At 41.6% G+C, this 26,015-nt stretch overlaps 1 protein-coding gene across 2 annotated transcripts in view; it reads left to right on the forward strand.

Moving 5' to 3' along the window:
* VWA8 (von Willebrand factor A domain containing 8) overlaps positions 1–26,015 on the forward strand; it is a 359,147-nt gene that overhangs the window by 316,563 nt on the left and 16,569 nt on the right. The window contains exons 40-42 of one of the 2 annotated variants that reach the window (XM_060079870.1): positions 3,013–3,121; positions 23,401–23,526; positions 25,593–25,751. In XM_060079870.1, the coding sequence (XP_059935853.1) occupies positions 3,013–3,121; positions 23,401–23,526; positions 25,593–25,751 (394 nt within the window). The remainder of the gene's footprint in view (positions 1–3,012; positions 3,122–23,400; positions 23,527–25,592; positions 25,752–26,015) is intronic. The other variant, XM_060079871.1, reaches the window with a different exon arrangement.

Here is a 26,015-nt window from a genome sequence, read left to right on the forward strand (position 1 = left end):
GGAAATTGTACCCACTACCATTTGCAAAACTAATCAGCCCTACACACTAGATTTCAGCTTGTGTTTGTTTTCCCCATAATTGATCCAAAAATGACCTATACGAAAAAGTAAAATGAGAACTAAAATTCCCAGACCCTTACGTAACAATAAATATACCCTTTAAGAACATACTGTGCCAACAAAGTGCAGTCAGTCCACATAGATTACTGGGATGTGAAGCAGCTGTGCCCTGAAGTTTTGATCAGGGTTAAAGCAGCAGAAAGACCTATTTTCAGCTAGCTTTGTGGGTTTGAGGGTATTAGCCTGGGCGTCTTGTCTCAAACAGAGGCTAAAATGTCCTATTTTCTTTCACTGCTCCCTGCTTCGGTCTTCATCTTTCAGAATGTTATCAGCTTTGAACACCTTGTAGGTGATTTTTGTGAAAGCTGACACAGCTTGGAATATGATTTCCAGATCTCTTCATAATTAGAGCAGCATGTGGTGTGTTTTGGGTGCAACACAATCGTGCCAGAGGTATCCCTATAACTGGAGTTAATTCTGATCTGTCTACAATGACCAGTCTGCGTGAAGTGACTTACTAACTGCCTGGCTCCTTCCTTGATGTGTGTGTGTGTGTGCGTGCACGCACATGTGTGTGTGTGTGTGTGTGTGTGTGTGTGTGTTTCCCCTGCTAAGGACAAGCTATGCCTACAATTTTTTTCTAATCTCCCTTCTTTGGAAAAGTACTCATCTCCCTTCTTTGGGAGAGAGCACATTAGCCTCCAGGTATGAAGGGGTTGGTAGCATGTCCTTCCGTGTCATTGTGCCCAGCTTCTGTCAGGCTTGATACTTGAGACTTACCTTAATCTAATGAAAATTTATAGAGAGGTTTAAGAGATTACCAAAACTAAACATAAGAGGCATTGTTAGGAGGTCAAGTCCTATACACATATTCGTTTTCGTCCTTCAGAGCAGAGAGTAAATTAGATTTAGAAGGGCACCTTGGCATGTCACCTCAGGAAATGACCATTCAGTTACTATTTACCTTTCAGGTATTTACCTTTGATAGGCAGTGTTTTCAAAAGTGCTATCCAACAGCATTTATTGAATGCCACTGGGTGCCAGGGTTTGTGCTGGTACTGGGGATTCTAAGAAAAAATAAGACATGTTCCTTCCCCCAGAGGCTTAGAAGAAAAAAATGAGAGTACATCCCATGTAGTAAAGGTATTTTTCGTTAAATTTTTGGCTCAGGTACACACACACGTGTGTGTACATGCATTTTTGTTTACTGGATCTCAATATAAAGCTTATTTCCTACTGTGGAAAATACAGTTTGAAAAACACTATGATAGGGCAAAATTGACATATGTATTAAAAGCAATGAAGTGTGTAGGTTCCATAGCAGATAACTGTGGAAGATACGTGAAAGAGAATCATCATGAAGGGATTGAGCCAGACTTCACAGGACGTGAACGTTGAGCCGGGTCTTGACACCTGAGGTGGCATTAGCTAACCCAGCCAGGTCGTAGGGCAGGAATTGCATATCTGCCCTCATGGTGGTCTAAGCCTAACATTATGTGATTCTAATAAGCCTTTAGTAGTCTGCCCTGTGATGGATGGATTCTTCCCAGCGCTTGGCCAGACAGGGAGGAATAGAGACCATTCATCTTCATTGAGCATTTGGGGGTTCTGTTCCAGCCCAAGGCAATAAAACTATACTCCTGATAAGAGTTTCAGCTCTACACCTAGGATCCATACCTCCAACATTGTGTACATGCACACACACACACACACACACACACACAGCAGCAGCTTAGAACACCGTGTTGTGGTTAGGCTTTTGAGATATGCATTCATCATTCCCTGTCCTAGTATTAGTACCCTTTACATTTATAGAAATTTGTAGAAATGTGTATTATGGATAAAACACTGTAAAACCTTCTACTTATAACTAGTTTAAGATGCTGCATTTTAAATAATTGAGTCTTATTTGTATTTCAGTCACTCATATCAATTTATTTTGAGCATCTATTATGCTAGGGATCATGGTAGGCACCATGCAGATACAGATGAGAAAGACTAAAGGAGCAAAGAGTCCAGGTGGGGAGACAGGAAGCAGACAACTATAGCATAGGTAGCAATGCTCTGACAGAGAAAAGCATGAAGTGATTCGAGAGCACAGAAGACAAATCTGAAGATCAGAGCAGGCTTCCTGGAGGAGGTGACCATTGATATGAGCCTTGAAGAGTTCGTGGAAGTTAGTAGGCAAAGAAGCAGGGAAAGGCACTCTGGGTGGGAGAGAAGGCCATGCAGGGGCTCAGGGACAAGGACACACAGTGGGTTGAGGAAACTGCAAGTGGGCTGGCAGGGCTGCAGCAGAAGCAAAGAATGAAGCATGGTAAAAAGGAGCACTGTCCTGGGAGGTCAGAATTTCAATGCCACAATAATATTAAAACACAATTATCCTATTAAACATACACAGTCAATTTCAGAAAACTCCTATCTTTTACATAGCAACACATTTATTTACATTCTCTGGGCCTGAACTGTTATCATGATCAACCAAATATATGTCCTTGGTCTTAAAAAGCAACCCATGGGATCTCTCTAGGAATCTGCCACACGAACTGACCATCTGCCAGCATCACGACACGTGTCTGGGATACAGCAGCAGTGTGCTACAGAGCTGAGTCATACTGGCTCACGTGCGCCAACTGCACATTTCTTTCTAACTCTGCTCAGGGAGCATCACTACTGATAGCTTAACATCGACCACCACAGAAATCAACAAACACTACAAATCAGGGCTGCTTTTTCCTCTGCAGGACGACTTAACCATTTCCTAGGGCATCACTGCACACACATTCCTCTCTTTTGAAACATCAGCTGGAGACATCACTTCTTGCTTTTTTTCCTCAAAGGCCTTCTGAGTTACCGAGGAGTTTGCTACAGTTCTTAGCAGTAGATGAATCAAAGTAAAAGATGCACAGGTACAGGCTTTCAGCTGTTGTCTTTTTTGCCCTCTGATTTTAGGCTAAAGGAGATCCAAATGAGTGAATATGATGCTGCAACCTATGAAAGGTTTTCAGGGGCTGTTCGACGGCAGGTGCACTCCCTCCGAATTATCCTGGATAATTTACAGGTAATCAACATGTATGGGCCAAGAAAATAATCTGGGCCCCAAACTAGACCTACCCCAAAGCTATTGGAGAAAGTTATCTGAACCCTAATCAGCCAGTCCAAAAATACTAGTCAATGCCAAAATGTTTGCATAAAACTGTGGGTCACTCCATGGCTTTCTTGGTTCAGTTTGTCAGGTAAAAATATTTGACCTCACCTTTCCTCCTGTCCAGGAAGCAGTAATTTAACCAGTGACTCTAAAAGGTGTCAGACTTCCTGATTCTCTTCATCTAGATCTATGAGTGTCCCATCTCTACTAGAAATCCACAGATAGAATTCTCTGCCTACAAATCATTTTGTTGTGAATGACTCTCCCAGGCAATGACAAGAACATTTTGGATCATCCAAGCTGTGCATCCCCTGTGCACCCTGACCCCTCCTCCCCTGGTCCCCACATTGCCGACCTCTTTGCAGTTTCATAGGCTAGTCGTCTCAGAACGAGTTCGTATTGCTATTGCCCCTAAAAATATTAAGATGCTTCAATATTTCTTTTTTTAAAATATTAAGTTGTTTTTGCATTTGATTTTTAAGATAAACACCTCATGCCAGAGTCTGTAAAAAGCATGTCTGTATTATCTGTGATAACAGACACAAGTAAGACATTTAGCATTATTAATAAGATTCCAGAGGATAAATTTTAAGTGAACAAACTGCTTTCGAATCCATTAGAAGCATAAGATGCTTCAATATTTCTTAAGCAAAGATTTGTTATTTTGAGATTTTACACTTAAGATTGTGTTCTGACCAATTTGCACAGATAATTAAGGAAGGGCTAAGTATTCTGAAAAATCACAAATTATGTAAGGTTGTTTTGCCTGAAGAGAGAGAGAAGCCACATTTCAGGGGAGGAGGGGCAGGGTTAGGAGCCAGGCTGTGGTGTGCTTCTCCGTTCTACTCTGGAATCTTCTATCCTTTCCTTTGAAGTCCATGGCCTTCAGTTATGCCCTTTCCCTCTTTGGTTCTTTTGGGGGGAAGTTTTATTATTATTTGCTAGTTATTGGAGGTAAGAAGTTTTCCTTATGCACTTTTAATCTACCATTTCAACCTCAAACTCTGAGAAAGCCTCATTTCTAAATAGATCTAAACGACATCAGGAGATTAGGAAAAGTTACATCACTTCCAAAGGGTAAGGAAGGAGAAAGGTCTTTATAATGATTAACTAGAAGCCTAATTTCAAAATCTAGGGAGTGTAAGACTTAAGTCGTTTGCTTTTAAAAAATCCATATACAGTTATTTAAGATAAAACAGCATAAGAGTTTATATAAATTATGTGAACAACATAACATTGCATGATTGGATTTTCTTCCATAGTCACTCACTTTAAAAGTACTCATTTCCAGGCTTCCCTGATGGCGCAGTTGTTGAGAGTCCGCCTGCCGATGCAGGGGACATGGGTTCGTGCCCCGGTCCGGGAAGATCCCACATGCCACGGAGCAGCTGGGCCCGTGAGCCATGGCCGCTGAGCCTGCGCGTCCGGAGCCTGTGCCCCGCAATGGGAGAGGCCACAGCAGTGCGAGGCCCACGTACTTAAAAAAAAAAAAAAAAAAAAAAAAAAAAACAACTCATTTCCCTGAACACTGAGAGCAACTTCTGGGTGAGCTCTGAGCTCCAGGGCAAGACAGTAGGCAAATAAGACCCAAAATGAGTGGTTCACAGGAGATGAGGGTTATGGGAGGTATGGTGCTGCTACTAAAACTGAAGAGTGAGTATAGTCCCGTCATTCGTTCATTTCTTAAGTTCTTGATGGGATAGAAAAATAAAATGCAGGGCTTCCCTGGTGGCGCAGTGGTTAAGAATCTGCCTGCCAATGCAGGGGACACGGGTTCGAGCCCTGGTCCGGGAAGATTCCCACATGCCACGGAGCAACTAAGCCCGTGCACCACAACTACTGAAGCCCGGGCGCCTAGAGCCTGTGCTCCGCAACAAGAGAAGCCACCGCAATGAGAAGCCCGCGCACCGCAACGAAGAGTAGCCCCCGCTCGCCGCAACCAGAGAGAGCCCGCACGCAGCAACAAAGACCCAACGCAGCCATAAATAAATAAATTTATTTAAAAAAGAAAAGAAAAAGAAAATGCAGTCCCTGCCCTCAAAGAAGGAACTTAAAGAAGACAAGCAAACGGTTTCCTAAGTTCTGTAGAGAAGTATGTGCACGATTCTATGGGATGAATGAGAAAAGGCTTCACTGAGGATGCAATGCTTGAGTTCACTCTTAAAAGAAGCTGAGGAATTTTCCAGGTGCTTGAGGAGTGAGGGTATTCCAGACACAGGACACAGCACATACAAGTGCACAGAGGCATGAGAGAGCACAGTGAGTTCAGAGAATAGCACGTTATGCAGTGTGACTGAGAAGACCGTGTACGTGGTGGGGCACAAATGGCAGGGGAGAAGGCTGGCACAGCTGTAAGGACCAGATCGTGATCTGGCCCTCGATGCCGTGCGAACTTGCACACAACATTGGGTCTGACCCGGTGCACAAACAGGCCATTGGAGGATTCACAGTACTAGGAAGAGTTACAAGAATACTTTTTTTTTTTTTTTTTGCCGTACGCGGGCCTCTCACTGTTGTGGCCTCTCCCGTTGCGGAGCACAGGCTCCGGATGCGCAGGCTCAGCGGCCATGGCTCACGGGCCCAGCCGCTCCACAGCATGTGGGATCTTCCCGGACCGGGGCACAAACCCGTGTCCCCTGCATCGGCAGGCGGACTCTCAACCACTGTACCACCAGGGAAGCCCTAGAATACATTTTTAATTGAAGGAATCAAAATCCTCATCTGGTATTAGTTAATATCTTGATTGATATTCATTGGGCACCATGCTATAGTTACTTTTACAAACATCAATGCATTTAATCCTCACATCAACCCTTTAAGATAAATGATATTATGTTTACAAGATCAGCCAAAGGAAGAAAAGTCAGGCCCAGTGCTGTGACTTCTTAAAGTAGGACATCAATTAAGCCTGGGTTAGGATTAGGGTTAACATTAAGGAATGACTCTTCTGTGAAACACCACAGCAATGAGACCAGTATCAGAAAACCATGTTTAGTTTTGCTTCCAGCTTGCAAAGAGAGAAATGTAAGAAAATTGTGAAGGACTCAAAGAAAGGCAGCAGATAAGACTAAATAGATGGAAAAGATTTTTTTTTTTTGGAACCAAAAAAAAATCTGTAAAGGTATTAGGGTTAATAACTTTCTAAATACCCTCAAATAGAGTAAATAATTGTCTGAGGGAAGTTTTCATTCTCTTCTCCCCTGGAAATCTGAAAAAGAGAAAACAGGCTTAAATAATGGCAAGGAAGAGCTTTAAGATATAAGAAAAGGAATAAAAGTAATTTAATCCTTAAGTGAGTACCTAAAATGGATATGGAACTTCCATCTCTAGAAATCTTTACAAATAACACGAGCATTTTAATAACAGCAAGCATTTATTGAGCAATTACCATGTGCCAGTTATTCTCCTAGGTGCCTTACGTTATCAGCAGCATCATCAAGATCTCTTCCATCATCATCAACACCAACAACATCATCATCATCATCATCCTTAGTGGCTAATAACGCCAGCTCTGGAGCCAGACAGCCTGGGTTCTGTAAAATGGGAAAAACAGATAAAAGGCAGTTACTAAGATTAACTAAGATGATTTGTCTTGTAGGAGCAGATATCAATGGTGCCATAACAGGCTCAAGGGCAGTCAGAGCAGAGACAGCATTGTGGGACCCCCCGCCATGCCCTCCAGTTTCCTTCTTTTATTTTTTCTTCTTCCTTAAAAGAAAAATTAAATTTATTTGTGATTTAAAAAAAGAAAAGATTAGGGCTTCCCTGGTGGCGCAGTGGTTGAGAGTCCGCCTGCCAATGCAGGGGACACGGGTTCGTGCCCCGGTCTGGGAAGATCCCACATGCCGCGGAGCGGCTGGGCCCGTGAGCCATGGCCGCTGAGCCTGCGCATCCGGAGCCTGCGCTCCGCAACGGGAGAGGCCACAACAGTGAGAGGCCCGCGTACCGCAAAAAAAAAAAAAAAAAAAAGAAAAGATTAAGATGATACACATAAACCCCTTAAAACAGTGCCTAGCATATAGCATTCTCTACAGAAGAATTAGCTTCATCATTTCCTTCATTGCACTTGCTAATATTCATCAACCTGGACTACAGGCCAGGCACCCAGTCAAGTACTTTACGTTCATTGTGCTATTTAGTCCTTACAATAACCAGTCAGTATTATTTTCTACATTCAATAGGTAAAGAGACTGAGCCACATAAATTATCTCAATTCTCACAATCTTATGAAATACAGATATTTGTTCCCACTTTATAGTGATTAGGAAGATGCCCACTTTATAGTGAGGGAACTGAAGATTAGGAAGATGACGTAGCTTGTCCTGGGTCCCTGTGGCTAGCGAAGCAGGTGTCTGAGCCCAGAGCCCAGGTCCCTATGATCTCTTAAGCCTGTTATCTTCTTCCAACTCTACAACTCTGTGAAAAGTATAACTTTCACATATACTCTTAAAACATTTTGCATCATTATCCGAATGCCAACACAGGATCCTCATCTGGTATTAGTTAATGTCTTGATTAGTATTCATTGGGCACCAAGCTCTAGTTACTTTTATAAACATCATTGCATTTAATCTTCACCTCAACCCTTTCATATAAATGATGTTTTATTTACAAGATCAGCCAAAGGAAGAAAAGTCAGACCCCCTGCTGTGACTTCTTAGGTATTTTCAAGTGTTTCCCTTATCGAATCTTCCTTTTTTTTTTTTTTTTTTTAAATCCAAGGTGTTATTCTCAAGTGGGGCTTCTGAAGTCCTCAATTTGGAAAGATAGTGACAGTTGCAAACAGCCATTGGCTAAGGATAGACAGGACCTCATGTGGAATATGAATGTTTAGATTGCAACGAAAACAGGAAGGCCTGGATTTGGTCACCTTTTGGCCATCTCCTGCCAGTCCTGTGTGATTTTGATTGACTAATAACTTCCAGCTGTCTTGAGGTTATTGTGTAATCCCAGTAACAATGGGTGTTTCCTCAGTGATCAGCACAGAGTCGGGCCAGGAACTAGCAATCATCATTCGGGGTGACTTTGAAAGCACAGCTTCAAGCCCATGCATTGAGAGGCTGGGCTGAGATCTGAGGAAAGGGAATATCTTGCCGCCCGTGTCAACGCTGCATCTGCATGTGCCTCTGTTGCATCACGGGTCACTCTTCTCAATTAAGACAGCTGTCATCAGTGACCTTCCTTTGCTTCTTGACTGGATTCTTCATGGGATATCATAGAGTCCCGGTGACTGGACCTTTTATGAATCAGTAGCAAGAGTTTTCTCATTAGAATAGTAGGGTCTATAATAACTTCAATTATACTCGGTTCAGAATCTGAATCTCTGATTCCAGCTTTCCCTAACAATAGAACATATCCATTTCTACAAAAAGCCACTGGTTTTAATCATATCTTCTCTCCAGTGTTTTTTCTAATCTACAATCAGTAATTTCATTCTCAGGCTAAACTAAATTAGCCTTTCTCTGATTGCTTTGCCTAGCATGATATCTCCATGAACCCAACAATTACGTTCCTTTTTTTTTCCTTTAGTGGTTCAAAATGAACTTGTGTTCAGATAAATAGTGTTTGTGAACACTGATGTGTGACGTGCACTGTGCTTGGCACTGAGGGCACAAAGATTAATAAGATATTGTCTCTGTACTCACAAAGGTATTAAGTTCAAGAGGTGGGGAAGACAGACACCTACACAGATCATTTCTGTTTAATATGTAAGCATCTAGGTAGAGGAATGAACAGTATGCCATGGATGCCCAGAGGAAGGGGATTCTAGGATAGATTTTGAAGGAAAGAATCCATGACCTGAGTCTTGAAGGACACATGAATATTAACCAGACAAAGAGGGTGAAAACAATGCCCAGCAGAGGGCACAGCACAGACAAAGGCCTGACACTGTGGTCTCAGGTGTGAGCTGAGGTCCGGCCAAGGGCAGGATACCACTCAGTGTGAGATGCAAAAGGCTTTGAGGCTGGGAGGCAGGTTGGTGCCAGGTAAGGAACTTTATTCTGAGCCCCTACTTTGCTGTATGTAAAGAATGGAAAGCATTTCCCCATTCGCTTTGTTTATAGTAACTGTGTTTCACCCAGTGGACTTTTACTGAATATCTATTTTGCCTAAGAGTTCTTGTCTTCAACAGCTAACCTTCTAGTGAAGAAGACACGTTTAGTTGTAAGAGAAGACACAATATGGTAGATGCCACAGAATGGTTTTTAACAAAGCGCTGTGGTTATGTAGACAGATGTGCCAGCAACTTCTAGGTTGGGTACTTAGGGAAAGACTCACAGAGGAAATGTCGTTTGAGCTGGACCAAGAAGGATGAGTATGGTTTCAATTGGCAACTCTTCTAAGGATGCGGATGGAAAGATGGTCTTGACCAGAGCTTCTCAAACCTTCTGTGGAGAGGGGCCAGTTTTTTTTTTTTCAACTGATCACAGACAAATTTTTCTTTTTTCAACCTTTTTTTTTTAAGGTCAGTCCTTCAAACACATTGTTAATTGGGAAAATAATGCCTTCATGTTTGTCAAGTAACAAATTTAGTGGCTCCTAAGGAAGCTTATTTCTATAGTAGCTCAGTAGATTGTTCCCAGTAACTCCTTACAAAGACTACCTTTTCACGGACTAATACTTTTATAAAATAAAATAGAAATGAATTACTGAAAAAAATGATATTAAAAATAACATACGAAATACAAGCCCATATTATTTAATATTAGATTCAACAAACATAAAATTACTTTGTCAAATTGCCGTCTAAGTTTCTAAATGATTACTGTCAACTTCTGTGACCTGTTTCATCACAGACGAGTAACAAGTGTTCACACACCAATCTGGGTAGCTCTAGTCAAGATAGAAGAAACCTGTGAGCAGGGGACAAAGACTACAAAGAATACAAGGCTGTTTAGAGAATGGCAAACAGTCCAACGTGACTAGAGTTCAGAGTTTTGGGATGGGCTTGTGGGCAGGGAGTAATAGGAGAGAAAACTAGAGAGAAGATGCGTCCATGCTGACTATCTTTTGTAACCAGTGAGGAGCATGGACATGACTGAGAAAGGGAGTGGTGTGGTTTTATCTTCTTTAAGAAGTTTCATAATCATGGAGTTATTAAGTCTTAGAGGAGAGAGAGGTGGAAGAAGCCAGGAAATCATATCATAACATTACTTCAGTCGTTTAGGTAAGAAGTGATAGGAACCCAAACCAGGGTAATTGAAGTGAAAATGCAAAGGATGGGACGGTTGGGAGGTATGACCAGAAGACAGTGACTGATGGAACATGGGGTGAAGGGGATGGTGAGGTTTTCAAGCCCTAGGGGACAGAAATAAGGAACACAGGAAGAGGAGAGGCTTGTGGAGAAAGCAGATGTTTGGTTTGGCTGTTATTATGTTTTCTCACTACTGGGACACCTATGGAAAAATGTCAAGCAAGCATGGTATTTGAAGATTTTGACTCCAGTTCAAGAGCAAGGTTAGGATCAGATAGGCTTACACATCTGTGTAGGTATGTCTGTATTTTTATGGTCATCTGTGTAGAGAAATGGCCCAAACCAAGAGGGAAGATGAGTTGATGACGGTGAGGGTATAGAGCAAAGAGGGGGAAAGGTGAAGATGGGCCTGTCAAGGAACATCTGCATTTCTGGGGAGACGAGTAAAATGCTAGTTACTCTTTCTTAGCACACGAATGGCTCTTCACTTAGCACGTGGTATCAGTGGCCATGAGAGGACAGCGTCAGCCGAGCACAGCCTAGAAGTACAGTCCTGACTTCCAGGCTGCGTGAGCAAAGACATCGAACGCAATCTTTGCCGGGTGACCATTAAAAGGATTAAAATACTAAAAAGCTGTAAACAGTACAAAACCCATATGACAGAAATTGGAGAAGAATGCTAGTGACATACAAGAAGCTTTGAAGAGTTTTTGCGAAATTTAATGCAGTGTGACCCCTATGAATAATAGTACCAAAGACAATTCAAACTTCCTAAGAAATAGCATTCCTAGCAAGTAAGTACAGGAGACCACAAATCACATTAACATCTCTTGCTTGGAGAGGCAGGGAGTAGAAGAGAGAACCCTAGAGCTGGTGAGAAGCAGGTCACTTGACCTCCATGTTGTCACTGCCAAGCAGCAGCATTTGAAAGCAACAGCTCTGAGGAGCAGTGGAGGGGTGGAGAGGTCTAGACTTTATGCAGTGGCATAAAGCGACAAGCTGGAAAGGCAGTAACTCTGGGAAAGGGGCCAGACCAGCCTCAACTTATACTTGGCTTAAAGACCAGATCAAACAAATGCCAAATGGCCCCATTGCAATGGCTTTTCCAAACAAAATAAGAAATGATGTGGAGATGAAGTTCTCATGCTGTGACTGTCCGTAGTTCCAACTCCTTCCCTGCAGAGTTCCTGAGCTAGTGGTATAGCTTTCCTTCAACTACTAACACCAGTCTAAAATCTTCAAGGAGAATTCTAATAATAACAAAGTGGAGAATCCATCCAATCTGTGGCTGCACAGTTTTGAACAGCCATCCTATCATCCAAGAATGAGGACACAAAAAAATTAAATAAGATGAGCTCTATGAAATAATTCTGCAGGGAGGCAGAATAATAGAAATTCAAGATGTAGAAGAAGAAGATGCTGATAGACTATAGAATATTTTCTTCAGAAAACATCACATTTTTAGAAAACATCTGCTTTGTGTTCTCAAAATTCAAAGAAACCTAAAGTATGTGAAATAAGGAAAGACTAGAAGAAAACTACAAGTGCAGTGCCAAAGCTGAAATCTACATTAAAAGTAGAAAGAACAGACTCAATCCAGTCTTAAGTACTAATGTGAAAGGAAAACTTGAATTGTTATTCCATACTGAAGAGGTAAAAATTATGAGAAAGCTGGTCAACAAAAACAGAGCAGAGAGCTAGCACATAGAGCCATGAGCCATACCAACAAGTAGAACAGTACCTGGCCCATAGTAAGTGCTCAGTAAATATATGCTGTACCAACGATATTCCCGAAGAGGCCACCAAAAAGCACGCATAAACAATAATTCAAGTAATAGTAAAAGAAAACTGTGCTGAGCCAAAGACAGGCTTAAGTCAATGGATCAAAAGACCTTTACTGAGTACCAGGCAAAGTTAATGAGAAGAGATGAGCACCTCGCCAGAGCCTCATGGAATTTTAACATTTCAAAAACAAAGAAAATAAGAATGTAAAAAAAAAGAAAAAGAAAAAGAAAATATCCTAAAAGCATACAGGCAGACAAAAACTAAGCTATTGTCCAAGAAAGAAAAATTCATCTTACATTAATTGTCCCTGAAACATTGAACACCAGAGATCGTGAAACAACGTCCGCAGGATCTGGGGGGAGAAAAGTTGTGACCCAAGAATTCTCTACTCAGCCGAAGTACAAAGGTGACAGAAAGACATTTTCAGATATTCAGAGACTTAAAATATATGTCACTTAAGTATCCTTTTGAAAATAATTTTGAAGTAAATATGTATACACATATGTGCACACACACATCTATACATACATATGTGTAAATATTCCAGCCAGTTAAGAGAGGAGTCAAATTCCTTAAGAATGGGAAACCTGTGGTATAAAAGGACCAGCAATGAGCATTGGAAGCAGTTAAACACAGAATCAGATCTAAATAATTGTGGTAAATATGTTTAAAAGAAAACTCAAATATCAAGAATAATGTTTTTAAAGATATACAATATAAAAATAGTACATTTAAAAATAATAAACAGGGCCTAAATTCCCATATTGTCTTAAAAATTAAACAAAAATCAGAGGTTGATATCAAGAAACAGAAGGTTTGTAGTGAGGTGGATGGACCTAGAGTCTGTCCTACAGAGTGAAGTAAGTCAGAAAGAGAAAAACAGATACCGTATGCTAACATATATATATGGAATCTAAGGGAAAAAAATGTCATGAAGAACCTAGGGGCAAGACGGGAATAAAGACACAGACCTACTAGAGAATGGACTTGAGGATATGGGGAGGGGGAAGGGTAAACTGTGACAAAGTGAGAGAGTGGCATGGACAAATATACACTACCAAACGTAAAATAGATAGCTAGTGGGAAGCAGCCGCATAGCACAGGGAGATCAGCTCGGTGCTTTGTGATCACCTAGAGGGGTGGGATAGGGAGGGTGGGAGGAAGGGAGATGCAAGAGGGAAGCGATATGGGAACATATGTATATGTATAGCTGATTCACTTTGTTATAAAGCAGAAACTAACACACCATTGTAAAGCAATTATACTCCAATAAAGATGTTAAAATATAATAATAAAATAAATAAATAAATACTTTAAAAAAAGAAACAGAAGGAAGCAAAAAGTGGGATAATGCATATTACATATGAGAGCGACAAATACTATTTCATTCCTGAAGATGATTAGAGAAATTGAAGTTAAGCCAGGCTTTTTACTGAATGCTATGTATTGCTGAAGTAATGCCAGCAACATTAAGACATTTTTAAAATAAATTTATTTTGTTTATTTATTTTTGGCTGCGTTGGGTCTTTGCTGCTGCGCGCAGGCTTTCCCTAGTTGTGGCGAGCAGGGGCTACTCTTCGTTGTGGTGCACGGGCTTCTCGTTGCAGTGGCTTCTCTTGTTGCGGAGCACGGCCTCTAGATCGCAGGCTCAGTAGTTGTGGCTTGCGGGCTTAGTTGCTCCACATAAGCCAGGCTTTTTAAAAACTTAATCATGCTGATATTTTTTTTATTGTATTTCTTGCAAGTTATGACATGTTTTTATAAATATTCCTGATTATTTTGTGGAGAGGGGACTGTCAGGGGGCTAGAGTAGAAGCAGGGGGACCATTGCAGTGGTCCAGGTGGGAGGAAATGACAATTGACCTAGGGATGACGTGGACACAGTAACATATAGTCGGAAACCACCGGAAGTTGAGAGGCTTTGCCAGTGGTCCAGGTGCAAGATGTGAGGGAAATAGCAGTCAAAGATGATCCCCAGGTATGTGGCCTGAACAGCTGAAAGAATGGGGTTGCCCTGTTGCCTTTTGTTGAGAGAACTTGGGGAGAGCGGGCAATGGGCTCTAGGGCTCGGTTTTGAACTGTTAAGTTTAAAATGCCTGTTATATATGCTCACTGATAGGTGTAGTTCCCAGCTCCTTTGAAGTACAAAATACCTAATTCTTGAGGGAAAGATGTGAAATTGCTCACAAAAACTCCTTGTAAAATGACAGTAAGTTGTCACCCAAAGTAATAGTTTAGTTCCACATCACCATCCAAGAGTACAAACTCTTCTAACAAGAATCGTCTTTGTTAAGTACATGAATCACCATTTTTTTATTCTGGCAATGAGATGTCACTTCAAGAAACAGAGAATTCCCTAAAATAGGAAGGTCTGTATCTGCTCTTTTTTTTTTTTTTTTGGCATTTCACCGTTTAGAGCAGCTGGCAACCTAACAGGTATTTAGCAGAATATTTTTTTACTATGTCAAAATATCGAGAATCAGGGACTTCCCTGGTGGTCCAGTGGTTAAGACTCCACGCCCCCAATGCAGGGGGCCTGGGTTCGATCCCTGGTCAGGGAACTGAATTCCACATGCCACAACTAACAGCCCACATGCGGCAACTAAAAGATCCTGCACGCCGCATCGAAGATCTTGCACGCAGCAATGAGGATCCTGCGTGCCGCAACTAAGACCTGGCACAGCCAAATAAATAAAATAAATAAACAAATATTTTAAAAATATATTGAGAATCACAAAGAAAATTTTTTATTGTTTCCACTGATTTATAATTTGTTATTTTACAAATACTGTACAAAAGTTTACCTTAATTCTTTTTCATTTGAATGGCGCAAATTAGTAGCAAAAAGTATTATGTTGGTCTAACGTGGAGAAATGTTAAAATAATGGGACCTAATGTTTAATGAAAGAATCACTGCTCCCAGGTATCCTCAATATCCATTTACATGTATTTGTTCACCCAACAAGTATTTAGTGATGGTCATCTATATGTTTTACTCTGTAGAATGGATGTGCTTTCTACAAAAATTGCTACTTAAAACTTTCTAATCTTTTCATGAAACAATTCTAAAGGAATAATAGAAGATTGGCTTGCTTGTAGAGTTTATAGATAAAAGAAGTCTTGCTTAACCATAACCCAAATAAGTGAAGACTTAAGACTTAAGACTTAGAATACTTTCAGGGCTGAAATCACAAGACAAAGTTCACAAACCTCAAGATAATTGGTTTTTGTCAAGTTTGTTCCTCCTAAATGTCCTCACTGCTATAGATGTGCATGTGTGTGTGTGTGTGTGCACGTGTGCATGTGTGCTCACGCTTTCTGGTTACCAAATTATTTCTCAGAAAATGAATTAACCAGAATATGTCATCCTCTGAGCATTTCAGTTAATCTAAGTGTTCTTTACATGAAAGTAATAAAACTGTATTTCTTTTTTAAGAAAGTCTGTAACATAGACTTTTTACTAGTGAAACCTATCTTTATATATAATGAATTCTCATTAGTATGAATTTATTACATAATACAAAACAGATGGACATATTTATAAGAATACTTTTCTTCATGCAATAGGAATATACAATAAAGAACATGTCTGGCCCTTTGTTATAAATAAATGCATTTATTTAAATACAGTAGGAACTTACTATTTAAAGAAGTATTTCAACGAGTCCCATAAAATACACAGACCAAAATAATCAATAGTTCTATTCCAGCCCTCAGTAAATTTTTAAAGAGCCCCCCTTCCAGCGCATTGCCTTTAAGAGCACCCATCCTGACGGGCCTCTTCCTGTTTTGAGTTTCCAAGTATTGGTGGGCTGGCTAGATGATAGATAATAAATTATCTGTCCATATTTATCTGCAAGTTATATACTTGAAAATGAATGAATAGTGCTACTATATAAAAATGTCTTTGTGCCCATAGTTCTGGATCAAAAGGCTGGTACATACTTTCACTTCTCAAAAACAAAAACTACTAGTTCATTGAAAAAAAGGTCAATAACAAGCAGAATCAAAAGTAATTCATTTCAGGACTTCCCTGGTGGTCCAGTGGTTAAGACTCCACGCTCCCGGTGCAGGGGGCCTGGGTTCAATCCCTGGTTGGGGAAATAAGATCCTGCATGCTGCACGGCATGACCTAAAAAAAAAGAAAAAGTAATTCATTTAGCCACAAATAAAAATTTAAAAGAAAAGAATTTTAGCCACCAGAATGGCTAAAATTAAAAGAAAAAAAGAAGCTGTCAATGTCAAGCGTTGGTGAGGATGCAAGCAAAGGAAACCCTCATACACTGCTCCTGGGAATGTAAATTGGAAAAACTACTTTGGAAACCTGTTTCGCAGTATCTCCTAAAGCTGAGCATATCTAGGATTTCCACCCAACAGAAATACACACATACCTGCTGCAAAAGACATGTTCAGGGCTGCTCATAGCAGCATTACTCGTAATACCCCCAAACTGGAAACAACACAGTTGTAGATGAGATATAAATTGTGATGCATGATCAAAATCACATGATTGGACATTGTTACAGAAGAGGCAGAGAATAAAATGCTGCTGGGCACAACAGCATCGGTGCCTGTCTTGGGAATGATGTTGAACCAAAGTAGCCAGACACAGAAGAGTACATACTGTATGATTCCACTTTATGAAGTTCAAAAACAGGCACACCTAATCTGTGATGATAGAAGTCAGGTGGGGGGTTTCCTTTGGCAGGTGCCAGGTCAAGTCCAGAAGAAGAGGCCCCCAGAGGCTAGGAAGGTGCAGGTGTTACAAGGGCATGTTCACTTTTAAAGTTCATTGACTCTGCACTTAAGATTTATGCACTTTATTATGAGTAGGTTACACTTAAATTTTAAAAGCTGACCCGAAAAGGGGGGTAGCAGATTTATTGGAAAAAGCATATCCCTTCTTTACTCTCACCCAAAATTTTATTGAGTCTTTTTCTTTTATTGGTATACGAAACGGAAACAAAGTCTTCAAGCTAGAGAGGACCTTAAAAGATGATAATCATGTATAGGAAAAGAAGCAAACCAGCACAAGAAAATTAAGACCTAAAGTCCCTAGGTTCTTACATAATGGTGAATCCAGAGACAGCAGGCAAACATAATATTCTGAGGGAAAAATAAGTATTTTGTAATTCGATAATCCCCTTATCAAGGGCAATAATAGGTCCCCTAGAAAGGACCCCCCTTTTATTATCATTTTTACTAATTGTTAGCATGTACACCAAAAGAAGAATTCTGCAGTGCTGTTGCGCTGGTTGTTTGACATACATTCACTGGGTCGTGGCCCTATTGCTCTTAAGTCGGACCTTTTCCCCAAATTCACACCACCTGTAATTCCCTTCTTGTGCCTTTAGGCTGTGACAGCAGCCTCTATGCTCTAACTCTGACCTGGAATTGATATCAGTAATGCAGGATTTTGCAAACCTCTCATAAGGAGTTAACATTTGTTCACTTATAGTCTTGAAGAGCTGAATCATAATAAATTAGCTTTGGTAGTTAGCTTAGCTGGCTGGTGAGATTTCTACCTCACAAGCCTGCTAAAGAAAACTGAAGACAAAGTTCTTCTGGTAAATGATAAATGTACTAGTATACTTCAGTCAAATATAGGAATATCTAAAATAGCAAACCATTATTATTCCACATAGCTTCATTACAGTGAGATCTTTATAAATATATTTAGAGGATAACCCACTAAATAATTATATTCAGGTAATAATACTCCTATCTGATTGTCATAAAGCATGCAGTTGTCTGTGGTATTCTTTGGCAATCTTTTTTTTTTTTTTTTTAAACAAGATGTTGGGGGTAGGAGTTTATTAATTTATTTATTTATTTTTGCTGTGTTGGGCCTCCGTTTCTGCGCGAGGGCTTTCTCTAGTTGTGGCAAGCGGGGGCCACTCTTCATCACGGTGCATGGGCCTCTCACTATCGTGGCCTCTCTTGTTGCGGAGCACAGGCTCCAGATGTGCAGGCTCTGTAGTTTTGGCTCACGGGCCTAGTTGCTCCGCAGCATGTGGTATCCTCCCAGATCAGGGCTCGAACCCATGTCCCCTGCATTAGCAGGCAGATTCTCAACCACTGCGCCACCAGGGAAGCCCCGGCAATCTTAAATTTAAATCTCAGTAGTATAAACTAGCATAATGGAATGCTTTCCTGGGTGTGACATTCAGTGAATCTTATCACTTTTGTTATGGTGATATGGTCATTTGTTTGTTTATGTGGTTTTACTTAATTATGTCTGTATGCTTATTAGTATAGTTTTTAGATATTATTCAAAAATATATATCCAGGGACTTCCCTGGTGGCGCAGTGGTTAAGAATCTGCCTGCCAGTGCAGGGGACACGGGTTTGAGCCCTGGTCCAGGAAGATCCCACATGCCGCGGAGCAACTAAGCCCGTGAGCCACAACTACTGAGCCTGTGTTCTAGAGCCCGCGAGTTACAACTGCTGAGCCCGCCTGCCACAACTACTGAAGGCTGCGTGCCTTGAGCCTGTGCTCCACAGCAAGAGAAGCCACCGCAATGAGAAGCACACACACCACAATGAAGAGTAGTCCCTGCTCGCCGCAACTAGAGAAAGCCCTCACACAGCAATGAAGACCCGACACAGCCAAAAATAAACTAAATAAAATAAATTTAGAAAAAAGAAAAAAGAAATGCAGAGTATCAGGCCCCAGCCTGGACCTACTGAATCAGAAATTGCTTTTTAACAAGATCCTTAAGTTATTTATATGCCCATTAATGTTGGAGAAGCCCTGTTCTCTGTAACCTGCAAGCTGGTCCCAAAAGTACATCTCATAAAATTATAAAAGGATATTTTTAAATCCTTTTGAGGAAAAAAAAGCATTTATTTTTTAATTATAAAAGTCACGAGCTCATTATATGAAGACTGGAAAATACAGGAATTTAAAGAAAATAATATCACCCGTAATTCCACAACACAAAAATAACCATGACTATTAATATTTTTGTTTTTTCCTACATACTTTTCTTTGCATATATATATATATATATAAAATATACATGCATATACATTGAGAGAATGCTATATATGCATGCTTTTACATCATACATTTATCACTTAACATTTTATAGTAAGCAATCAACTTTTGTTCAATACATTTTTATTGAACACCAGCTAGATATCAGGCACTGTTCTAGAAGATGAGGTTACATAAGGGCTCTTATCCCCATGAACCTTACTTTCTAGCAGAGCAAGCAGATAAGACAAAGAGATAAACAATACATTTGTAAATAGTGATAAGTACGAAGGAAGTAAAACAGAGTAATAAGCTACAGAGAGACACAATGCTTTTTTTCTTTTTTAATAACCCATGCTCCTGATCTGGCCCTCTTCAGTTCCTTTAAGATTGACAGTATAATTTCTAGTCTTACAAAAAACTGTGTTATTCTCTACACTTACTATTTGGATAAACTGAGAGTTACATGTTTTACTTAATTGAATTACATAACACTGGAAATTTAACAGCTTCCCTTGAACTTTTATTTATTTATTTATTTGTTCATTTATTTATTTATTTATTTATTTATGGCTACGTTGGGCCTTCTTTGCTGTGCGTGGGCTTTCTCTAGTGGTGGCGAGCAGGGGCTGCTCTTCATTGTAATACACGGGCTTCTCACTGCGGTGGCTTCTCTTGTTGCTGGGCACAGGCTCTAGGCACGTGGGCTTCAGTAGATGTGGCACGTAGGCTCAGTAGTTGTGACTCGCGGGCTCTAGAACGCAGGCTCAGTAGTTGTGGCGCACGGGCTTAGCTGCTCTGCGGCATGTGGGATCTTCCCGGACCCGGGCTCAAATCTGTGTCCCCTGCATTGGCAGGTAGATTCTTAACCACTGTGCCACCAGGGAAGCCCCTCCCTGTGCCACCAGGGAAGCCCCTCCCTTGAACTTTCAGATGGGTGTGCAGTGTGTGAGAGATAGTTCTTCATGGTCCGTGAATCAGTCACTCCAACTTCTGCTAGCTCTAAGCATGCTGTGATCTATTTTACAAAGCCTAGGGGTTTCTCCTCTCTTTAATTGCAAGGTCTGTCCTGTGAAATGTAGCCCTCTACGCATATGTTCTTCTAACAAATTTAAACCCAGATTCCTCCTCTCAGGGAGTCTTACCTTCATAGGTCTTGTTGGAAGTGTTGTTATTTCTGCAGCAAAGAATCTTGCTTCACTTATAGTATATTTGCATCCTACATCTCTATCTATTTGCTCATTATTCTTATGCTCTACTGTAGTGTAATGTTTGTTGTTTGTTTTTTGTTTTTTGCGGTACGCGGGCCTCTCACTGTTGTGACCTCTCCCGTTGCGTAGCACAGTCTCTGGACGCGCAGGCTCAGCAGCCATGGCTCACGGGCCCAGCCACTCCGTGGCATGTGGGATCTTCCTGGTCCGGGGCATGAACCCATGTCTCCTGCATCGACAGGTGGACTCTCAACCACTGTGCCACCAGGGAAGCCCCTGTAGTGTAATGTTTTTTTAATCCATTTAAATAATAATTGGGAATTTTAGTTCAAATTAAAAGTCAATTGCCTATGCTGCCAATGGAAATAATTCAGTAGGATGATACCTGCTATGCTCAGCCAGGATCATATGTTTGTCCTCCAGATATGACAACCAGGTCACAATTAACCCCTCTGCCTTTTACCTTGGCAAGTTTCTTTTGCCATCAACTATAAGATATATTCTGTTTTCAGGCACACCAAAATCTGGGGAGGGGAGTAGACTTATTAGTTAGAATTTTAGCATTTTATATTTTCTCTACGATGAGATGGCGGGGGCTTAAATTTATTTTTACTACAGTTGGAATCTGGAATCTGCATTAAAAATCACAATAAATCACTTAATCTGTGGCTATTACAATGGTTCTTTACAGGGTGAAAGCATCACTGGTTAATAAAACCATGTAGCAACTAGTGGAATTGGGTAGGGAGTCCTCAGGTCAAGGTCATTGACCTGACAAGGTCATTGCCTTGTCAGTGTATTGATGAAACTTTGAAAATCAGTGCTTACTGGTAACAGTGACAGTGCTGTTACATAGCATATCATGAAATTGTGTTCCAGTCCTAATCCCATATTTCTCTTAAACCCAGCTTGAGAATCCAACTTCCAAGCCACTACTGCTGACTACTGCTCTCACGTTCTCTTGAACTTTCTGCAGTTCTTATTTTCCAGTCTAGACTAGTCAGTGAGAGTCTGTTCTCGTCTATGAAAGGCATTAGAAGCACTGCTCTGCAGCCTGGTACCTCCAAGAGTTATAGATTCTCCAGATTGAAAGGTACCTAAATGGTCATCCGCCCCTGTGTTTCCCAGCAGAGAGTATCCTGGAGGCCTGAGGAATTATCCACTCCAGATGTCAGGAATGTCAGGGAAGAGGAGATGGGAGCCAGATCCCAATCATGTTGCAGGGGAGGGGGCCTGAGAAGGAAAGCACTGCGTGATGGGGCTTGTCTGTGTTATCCGTAGCTCAGTGGGAAGGGATTCTAGGAGGCTCTGCCCACCCCTTCCACCTGTCGCCTGTAGTTGTCTATCTTTTTTTTTTTTTTTTTTTGCTGTACGCGGGCCTCTCACTGTTGTGGCCTCTCCCGTTGCGGAGCACAGGCTCCGGACGCGCAGCCTCAGCGGCCATGGCTCACGGGCCCAGCCGCTCCGCGGCATGTGGGATCTTCCCGAACCGGGGCATGAACCCGTGTCCCCTGCATCGGCAGGCGGACTCTCAACCACTGCGCCACCAGGGAAGCCCTAGCTGTCTATCTTATAAAGCTACATGAGCTCATTGAGCTATGCTCCAATGAGTCCCATTGTTCTATAAGATCAGGAGGCTCTTACCAAGGTTACACATCAGGAAAGAACATATTTCCAAGGGGCACGTACCTGGTAGTTCCTGAAATTAACTACTCACCAAATTTAATATCTTTATGCCAGTACCTTAGGAGTTTCCCTCTCTTTATTTCATGTACACGTGAATATATATCTGTATTCAAATGTGGTATTTTGCACCTGTTTGCAGCAAGGGTATCAGGAACAGGAAAACAATACATAGAGTCCTACCGCAGAGTTATACCGTGTGGAGCTTCTTCGTGTAGTGGTTGATCTGCCCCTAAAATAGAGACTGGCTGCCTAAAGCTTGACTTTTTCAATGACAGTGCTGTCATACAGCCACCTCCCATGAAACCGTGATGAAAGTGTGCTTACAGTAATGTGGACTTAATTGTCCATAATGTGTCTCATCATCATCACCATACCAGCTAACTCAGATTGCCAGGCTCTTTCTCAGCTAATTCCATGTAGTATCTCATTTAATCTTTACAGTAACTCACTAAAGTAGAAAGTAGTGTTGTCTTCACTTTTAAGAGGAGGATGCTGCAATGCAGACAGGTTCAAGAACTTGCTTGAGGTCAGATACCTGATCGTGGTGAAGGAAGGACTGGAGCCAGGCTGTCCGACTCCAGAGCCCATGATCTTAACTACGGCTCTAGTTTGTATGCATAAAAGTATTTTAGCTTTTCTTCCCACTTCTTACTGTAAATATCAGCTGTGATAAACCTATACCTGGATTGGGACATTGTAACTCTTTATCATTTAACTATCATCTTAGTCCACTTGGCATAGTTTTAAACATTATGTGCGAATACCTTTAGAAAAGTAATTCAGGAGGTTTCTGAATATAGATGATCAGAGCGACAGTAGGGTACCGAATGTTCACGTACTATTGTTCTCAGCTGTTCCCATTTGCACTGTAAGTCACAGAGAACCGGCGTAACAACTTCTCCAAAAGGAAGAGCCTGAAGATCACATTTTCTCTGTGCTTGCGGACAGCGTTAACAAGTTCAAGCTGATTATTGTGTTACCTAATAAATTCTCTAGGAGTACCGTGACGGAAAATCTATAAGAAATGCATCACCATTACATTTCCAGATATTGCATGTTTCTCCAGAGGTTCATTTGCATACCATTTTCCTGTTCATGTGTGTTGTGAGTTCATTTTGTCATTCCATATGTTAAAACACTTATAATGAGCAAAATCTACACAAAGGGCATTTCTTTGTCAGCAGAGCAGAACCCAATCCATTTATGAAACTGTGTCCATGCAGAACCATCACATATTGAAAAGATCCCTGGTGTGTTTCCTGTTACTCTTGCATAAGATGTGTCAGGTACCCTGCAGAACTAATTAAAGTAAGGATTTGTGTGTATGTCATTGTAGGCTAAAGGTAAAGAAAGACAGTGGCTAAGACACCAAGCTACTGGGGAACTAGATGATGCCAAGATCATTGATGGGCTGACTGGAGAAAAAGCCATCTACAAACGCCGGGGTGAGCTGGAGCCACAAGTAAGTACCGGTGCGCTAGGCACCTCAGATCTGCAGTTTGGTCTTCTTTACAGGCAGATGCTTCCTTGAGTTGCTGTCTTTGTCAGAACACCGTCAACCCTGAATATGGCAATCAAGGGAAGCATTACACTTTTTAAAATTAGAAAATAACAAATATTATACTGCTTATTATATGAGTCAAGATCCCAGCATGAGTCAAGAAACACCAGGCACACTCAAACTGAGCAATTGAAGGAACAGTTAATATTTACAAAAGTAAGGGTGGCGTTTACGAAATCCAAAAAGAGACGGTGTGGTCTCCCGACAGCAAGGAGCTGACCCATCCCTCTGTCTAAAAGGGCAGAGGAGAGAGCACTTACTGGAACTTAGAAAAGGTGCTTTATGGAGAGGGCTGTCCACCAGGGGCTGCGGCCTTCAGCAGAAGGAGAGCCCACCCACGGGCCACAGCAGAGAAGGAGCTGAGTCAATATTTCCCCCTCACCCTCTGATCTCCTGCCAGCACCTTCCATCAGCAGAACCCACCGGAAGCCAGCAGCCAGGAGAGAGGCCAGTGCCATTTGGAAAACAGATCAGCTCCCAGGACACAGGGCAGGGTGCCCTGGAGGGGGAACTGAAGACACTTGGTGCCACTGAATCCCAGAGGGTGATGCAAGTGAAAGCACAAGAGCAATCTTGGTGGTTTTCCGCTGTCCTGTTCCTTTAAGGATCTGTGTCATTCTTATAACCGAAGAAATTTTCAGAAAATAAGGAATTCTCCCTTAAATAACTCTAATTATAGTGTGTAGTTTTCGACAGCCATAATATTAAAATATTTGCAATAATACAATGGCCAAAAAATGGCAATAAGGTGAGTCTCTTAGAAGCTTCTGTGACTTCCAGTATCTCCAAGTAACCAGAATTGCTGAGTAGCCACTGAGAGCTGGGATTGCGGTGACAGGTGGGGGGAAGGGAGCCACTTACTCCATCTAAATGTTGATTCAGAGAGGTTCCTGAAGTCACTGCGATGAGAGTTCTTCCTTCTGTGTCCTTGGTATGCGTCAACAGCTGCTTTCTCTACTGACTCACTGTGGTCCACAAATGTGTTTAGATTCATCTGAAATTGTGAGTCGCCATGGAAGTGGATGAGGCACTGTTCTTAATTCTGGCAGACTCAACAAGCTTTCAAGAAATATATTGAATTTGTCTCCAACCATTACACTCCAATACCCACAGTATTTTCTTGAAATGACTACCTCTGCTCATTAGTTTGCATACATGTCAGCGAGTGTATAGTAAAAGAATAATCTGGAATGTTTCTTCTTTTTTCCTGTAAGTAAAAACTGACAAGCATACTTCTGTTTTTCATTCTGCAAAATGGCAGGCCTGGGTTCAAAATCAAACTGAAACTCATAAGAGTTTCACATTTTAATTGACAGTTGTTGCTAAACTGCGGTTCGATGCCTCTTTCATGCCGTTAACTGCCAGGAAAAGTAAAGAGTAGTAGTAATTCAGTAACTGGAAGGAGGAGAAAACTGAAAGCTTCCTAAAGACAAAAGACACGGAAGAGATATTTTCCTTTACTTCTTTGCTGGAACCCCCTGCCACTCACATCGCCCGGTTTTAGGAATCTGACATTTCTTGCAGGCTGTGTGGAAGTGATTTTTAGGTCACTACACATCAGGTACTGGTAAAATTGCTGTGGGCTTCCAAAGGAGCCCCATCTTGCTAGAGAAACGGATGTGAAAATGAAATGCTGGGCTTTATATTCTTCCAGATAATTGCTTTGAAGACAACATCAGCCTCACTAAGGGAGTCTTACTAGACTAGGTTTGTCCTTGAAAGGACCATGTTCCAAAGGAAAATCTTTCCCATGTGGCCCCAACTACCAGCACAAGTCTGAAGCTCCATTTTCTGAAATGTAATCCATAGATGCCTCCCCACCTGCCAGGACAGCCTTGTGCTGGGCCCAGCCTACAGCTGATCTGCCTGCCTGGTGGCTCACACTTTGGGACCTGCATGAGAGCCCCAGAACAGCAGCCAGTGACGGTTTTCTGGTTCACAAGGCTTTTCTGTTGTCTCTCCCTCAGCTGGGCAGCCCCCAACAGAAACCCAAGCGCCTGCGTCTGGTGGTGGACGTGTCCGGCAGCATGTACCGCTTTAATGGGGTGGATGGCCGGCTTGAGCGCTCGATGGAAGCCGTGTGTATGGTCATGGAGGCCTTTGAGAGCTATGAGGAGAAGTTCAAGGTAATGGCCTGAACTGAGGAGGATGAGAGGCATCCGCAGACCCCCCGTCTCTGCTCAGGAGTCAGCCCCGAGTTAGGGCATGAGGCGGGCTAGGGGATGTGCACCCAGAGTAGACAAGAATCTGCATCTTCTCGTCAACTCATCTGTCAGTGTAGAGAAAGTGAACCTTTTGTTTCATCTGCTCTAATAATCAAAAAATGATAAGACCATAATTTAAAGACCAGTTGCTACAGAAGAAAGCACTGCACTTTACAAGTTGTGTGA

This window comes from Mesoplodon densirostris, chromosome 17 (assembly GCF_025265405.1).
Source record: "Mesoplodon densirostris isolate mMesDen1 chromosome 17, mMesDen1 primary haplotype, whole genome shotgun sequence".
Taxonomy (NCBI): Eukaryota; Metazoa; Chordata; class Mammalia; order Artiodactyla; family Ziphiidae; genus Mesoplodon; species Mesoplodon densirostris.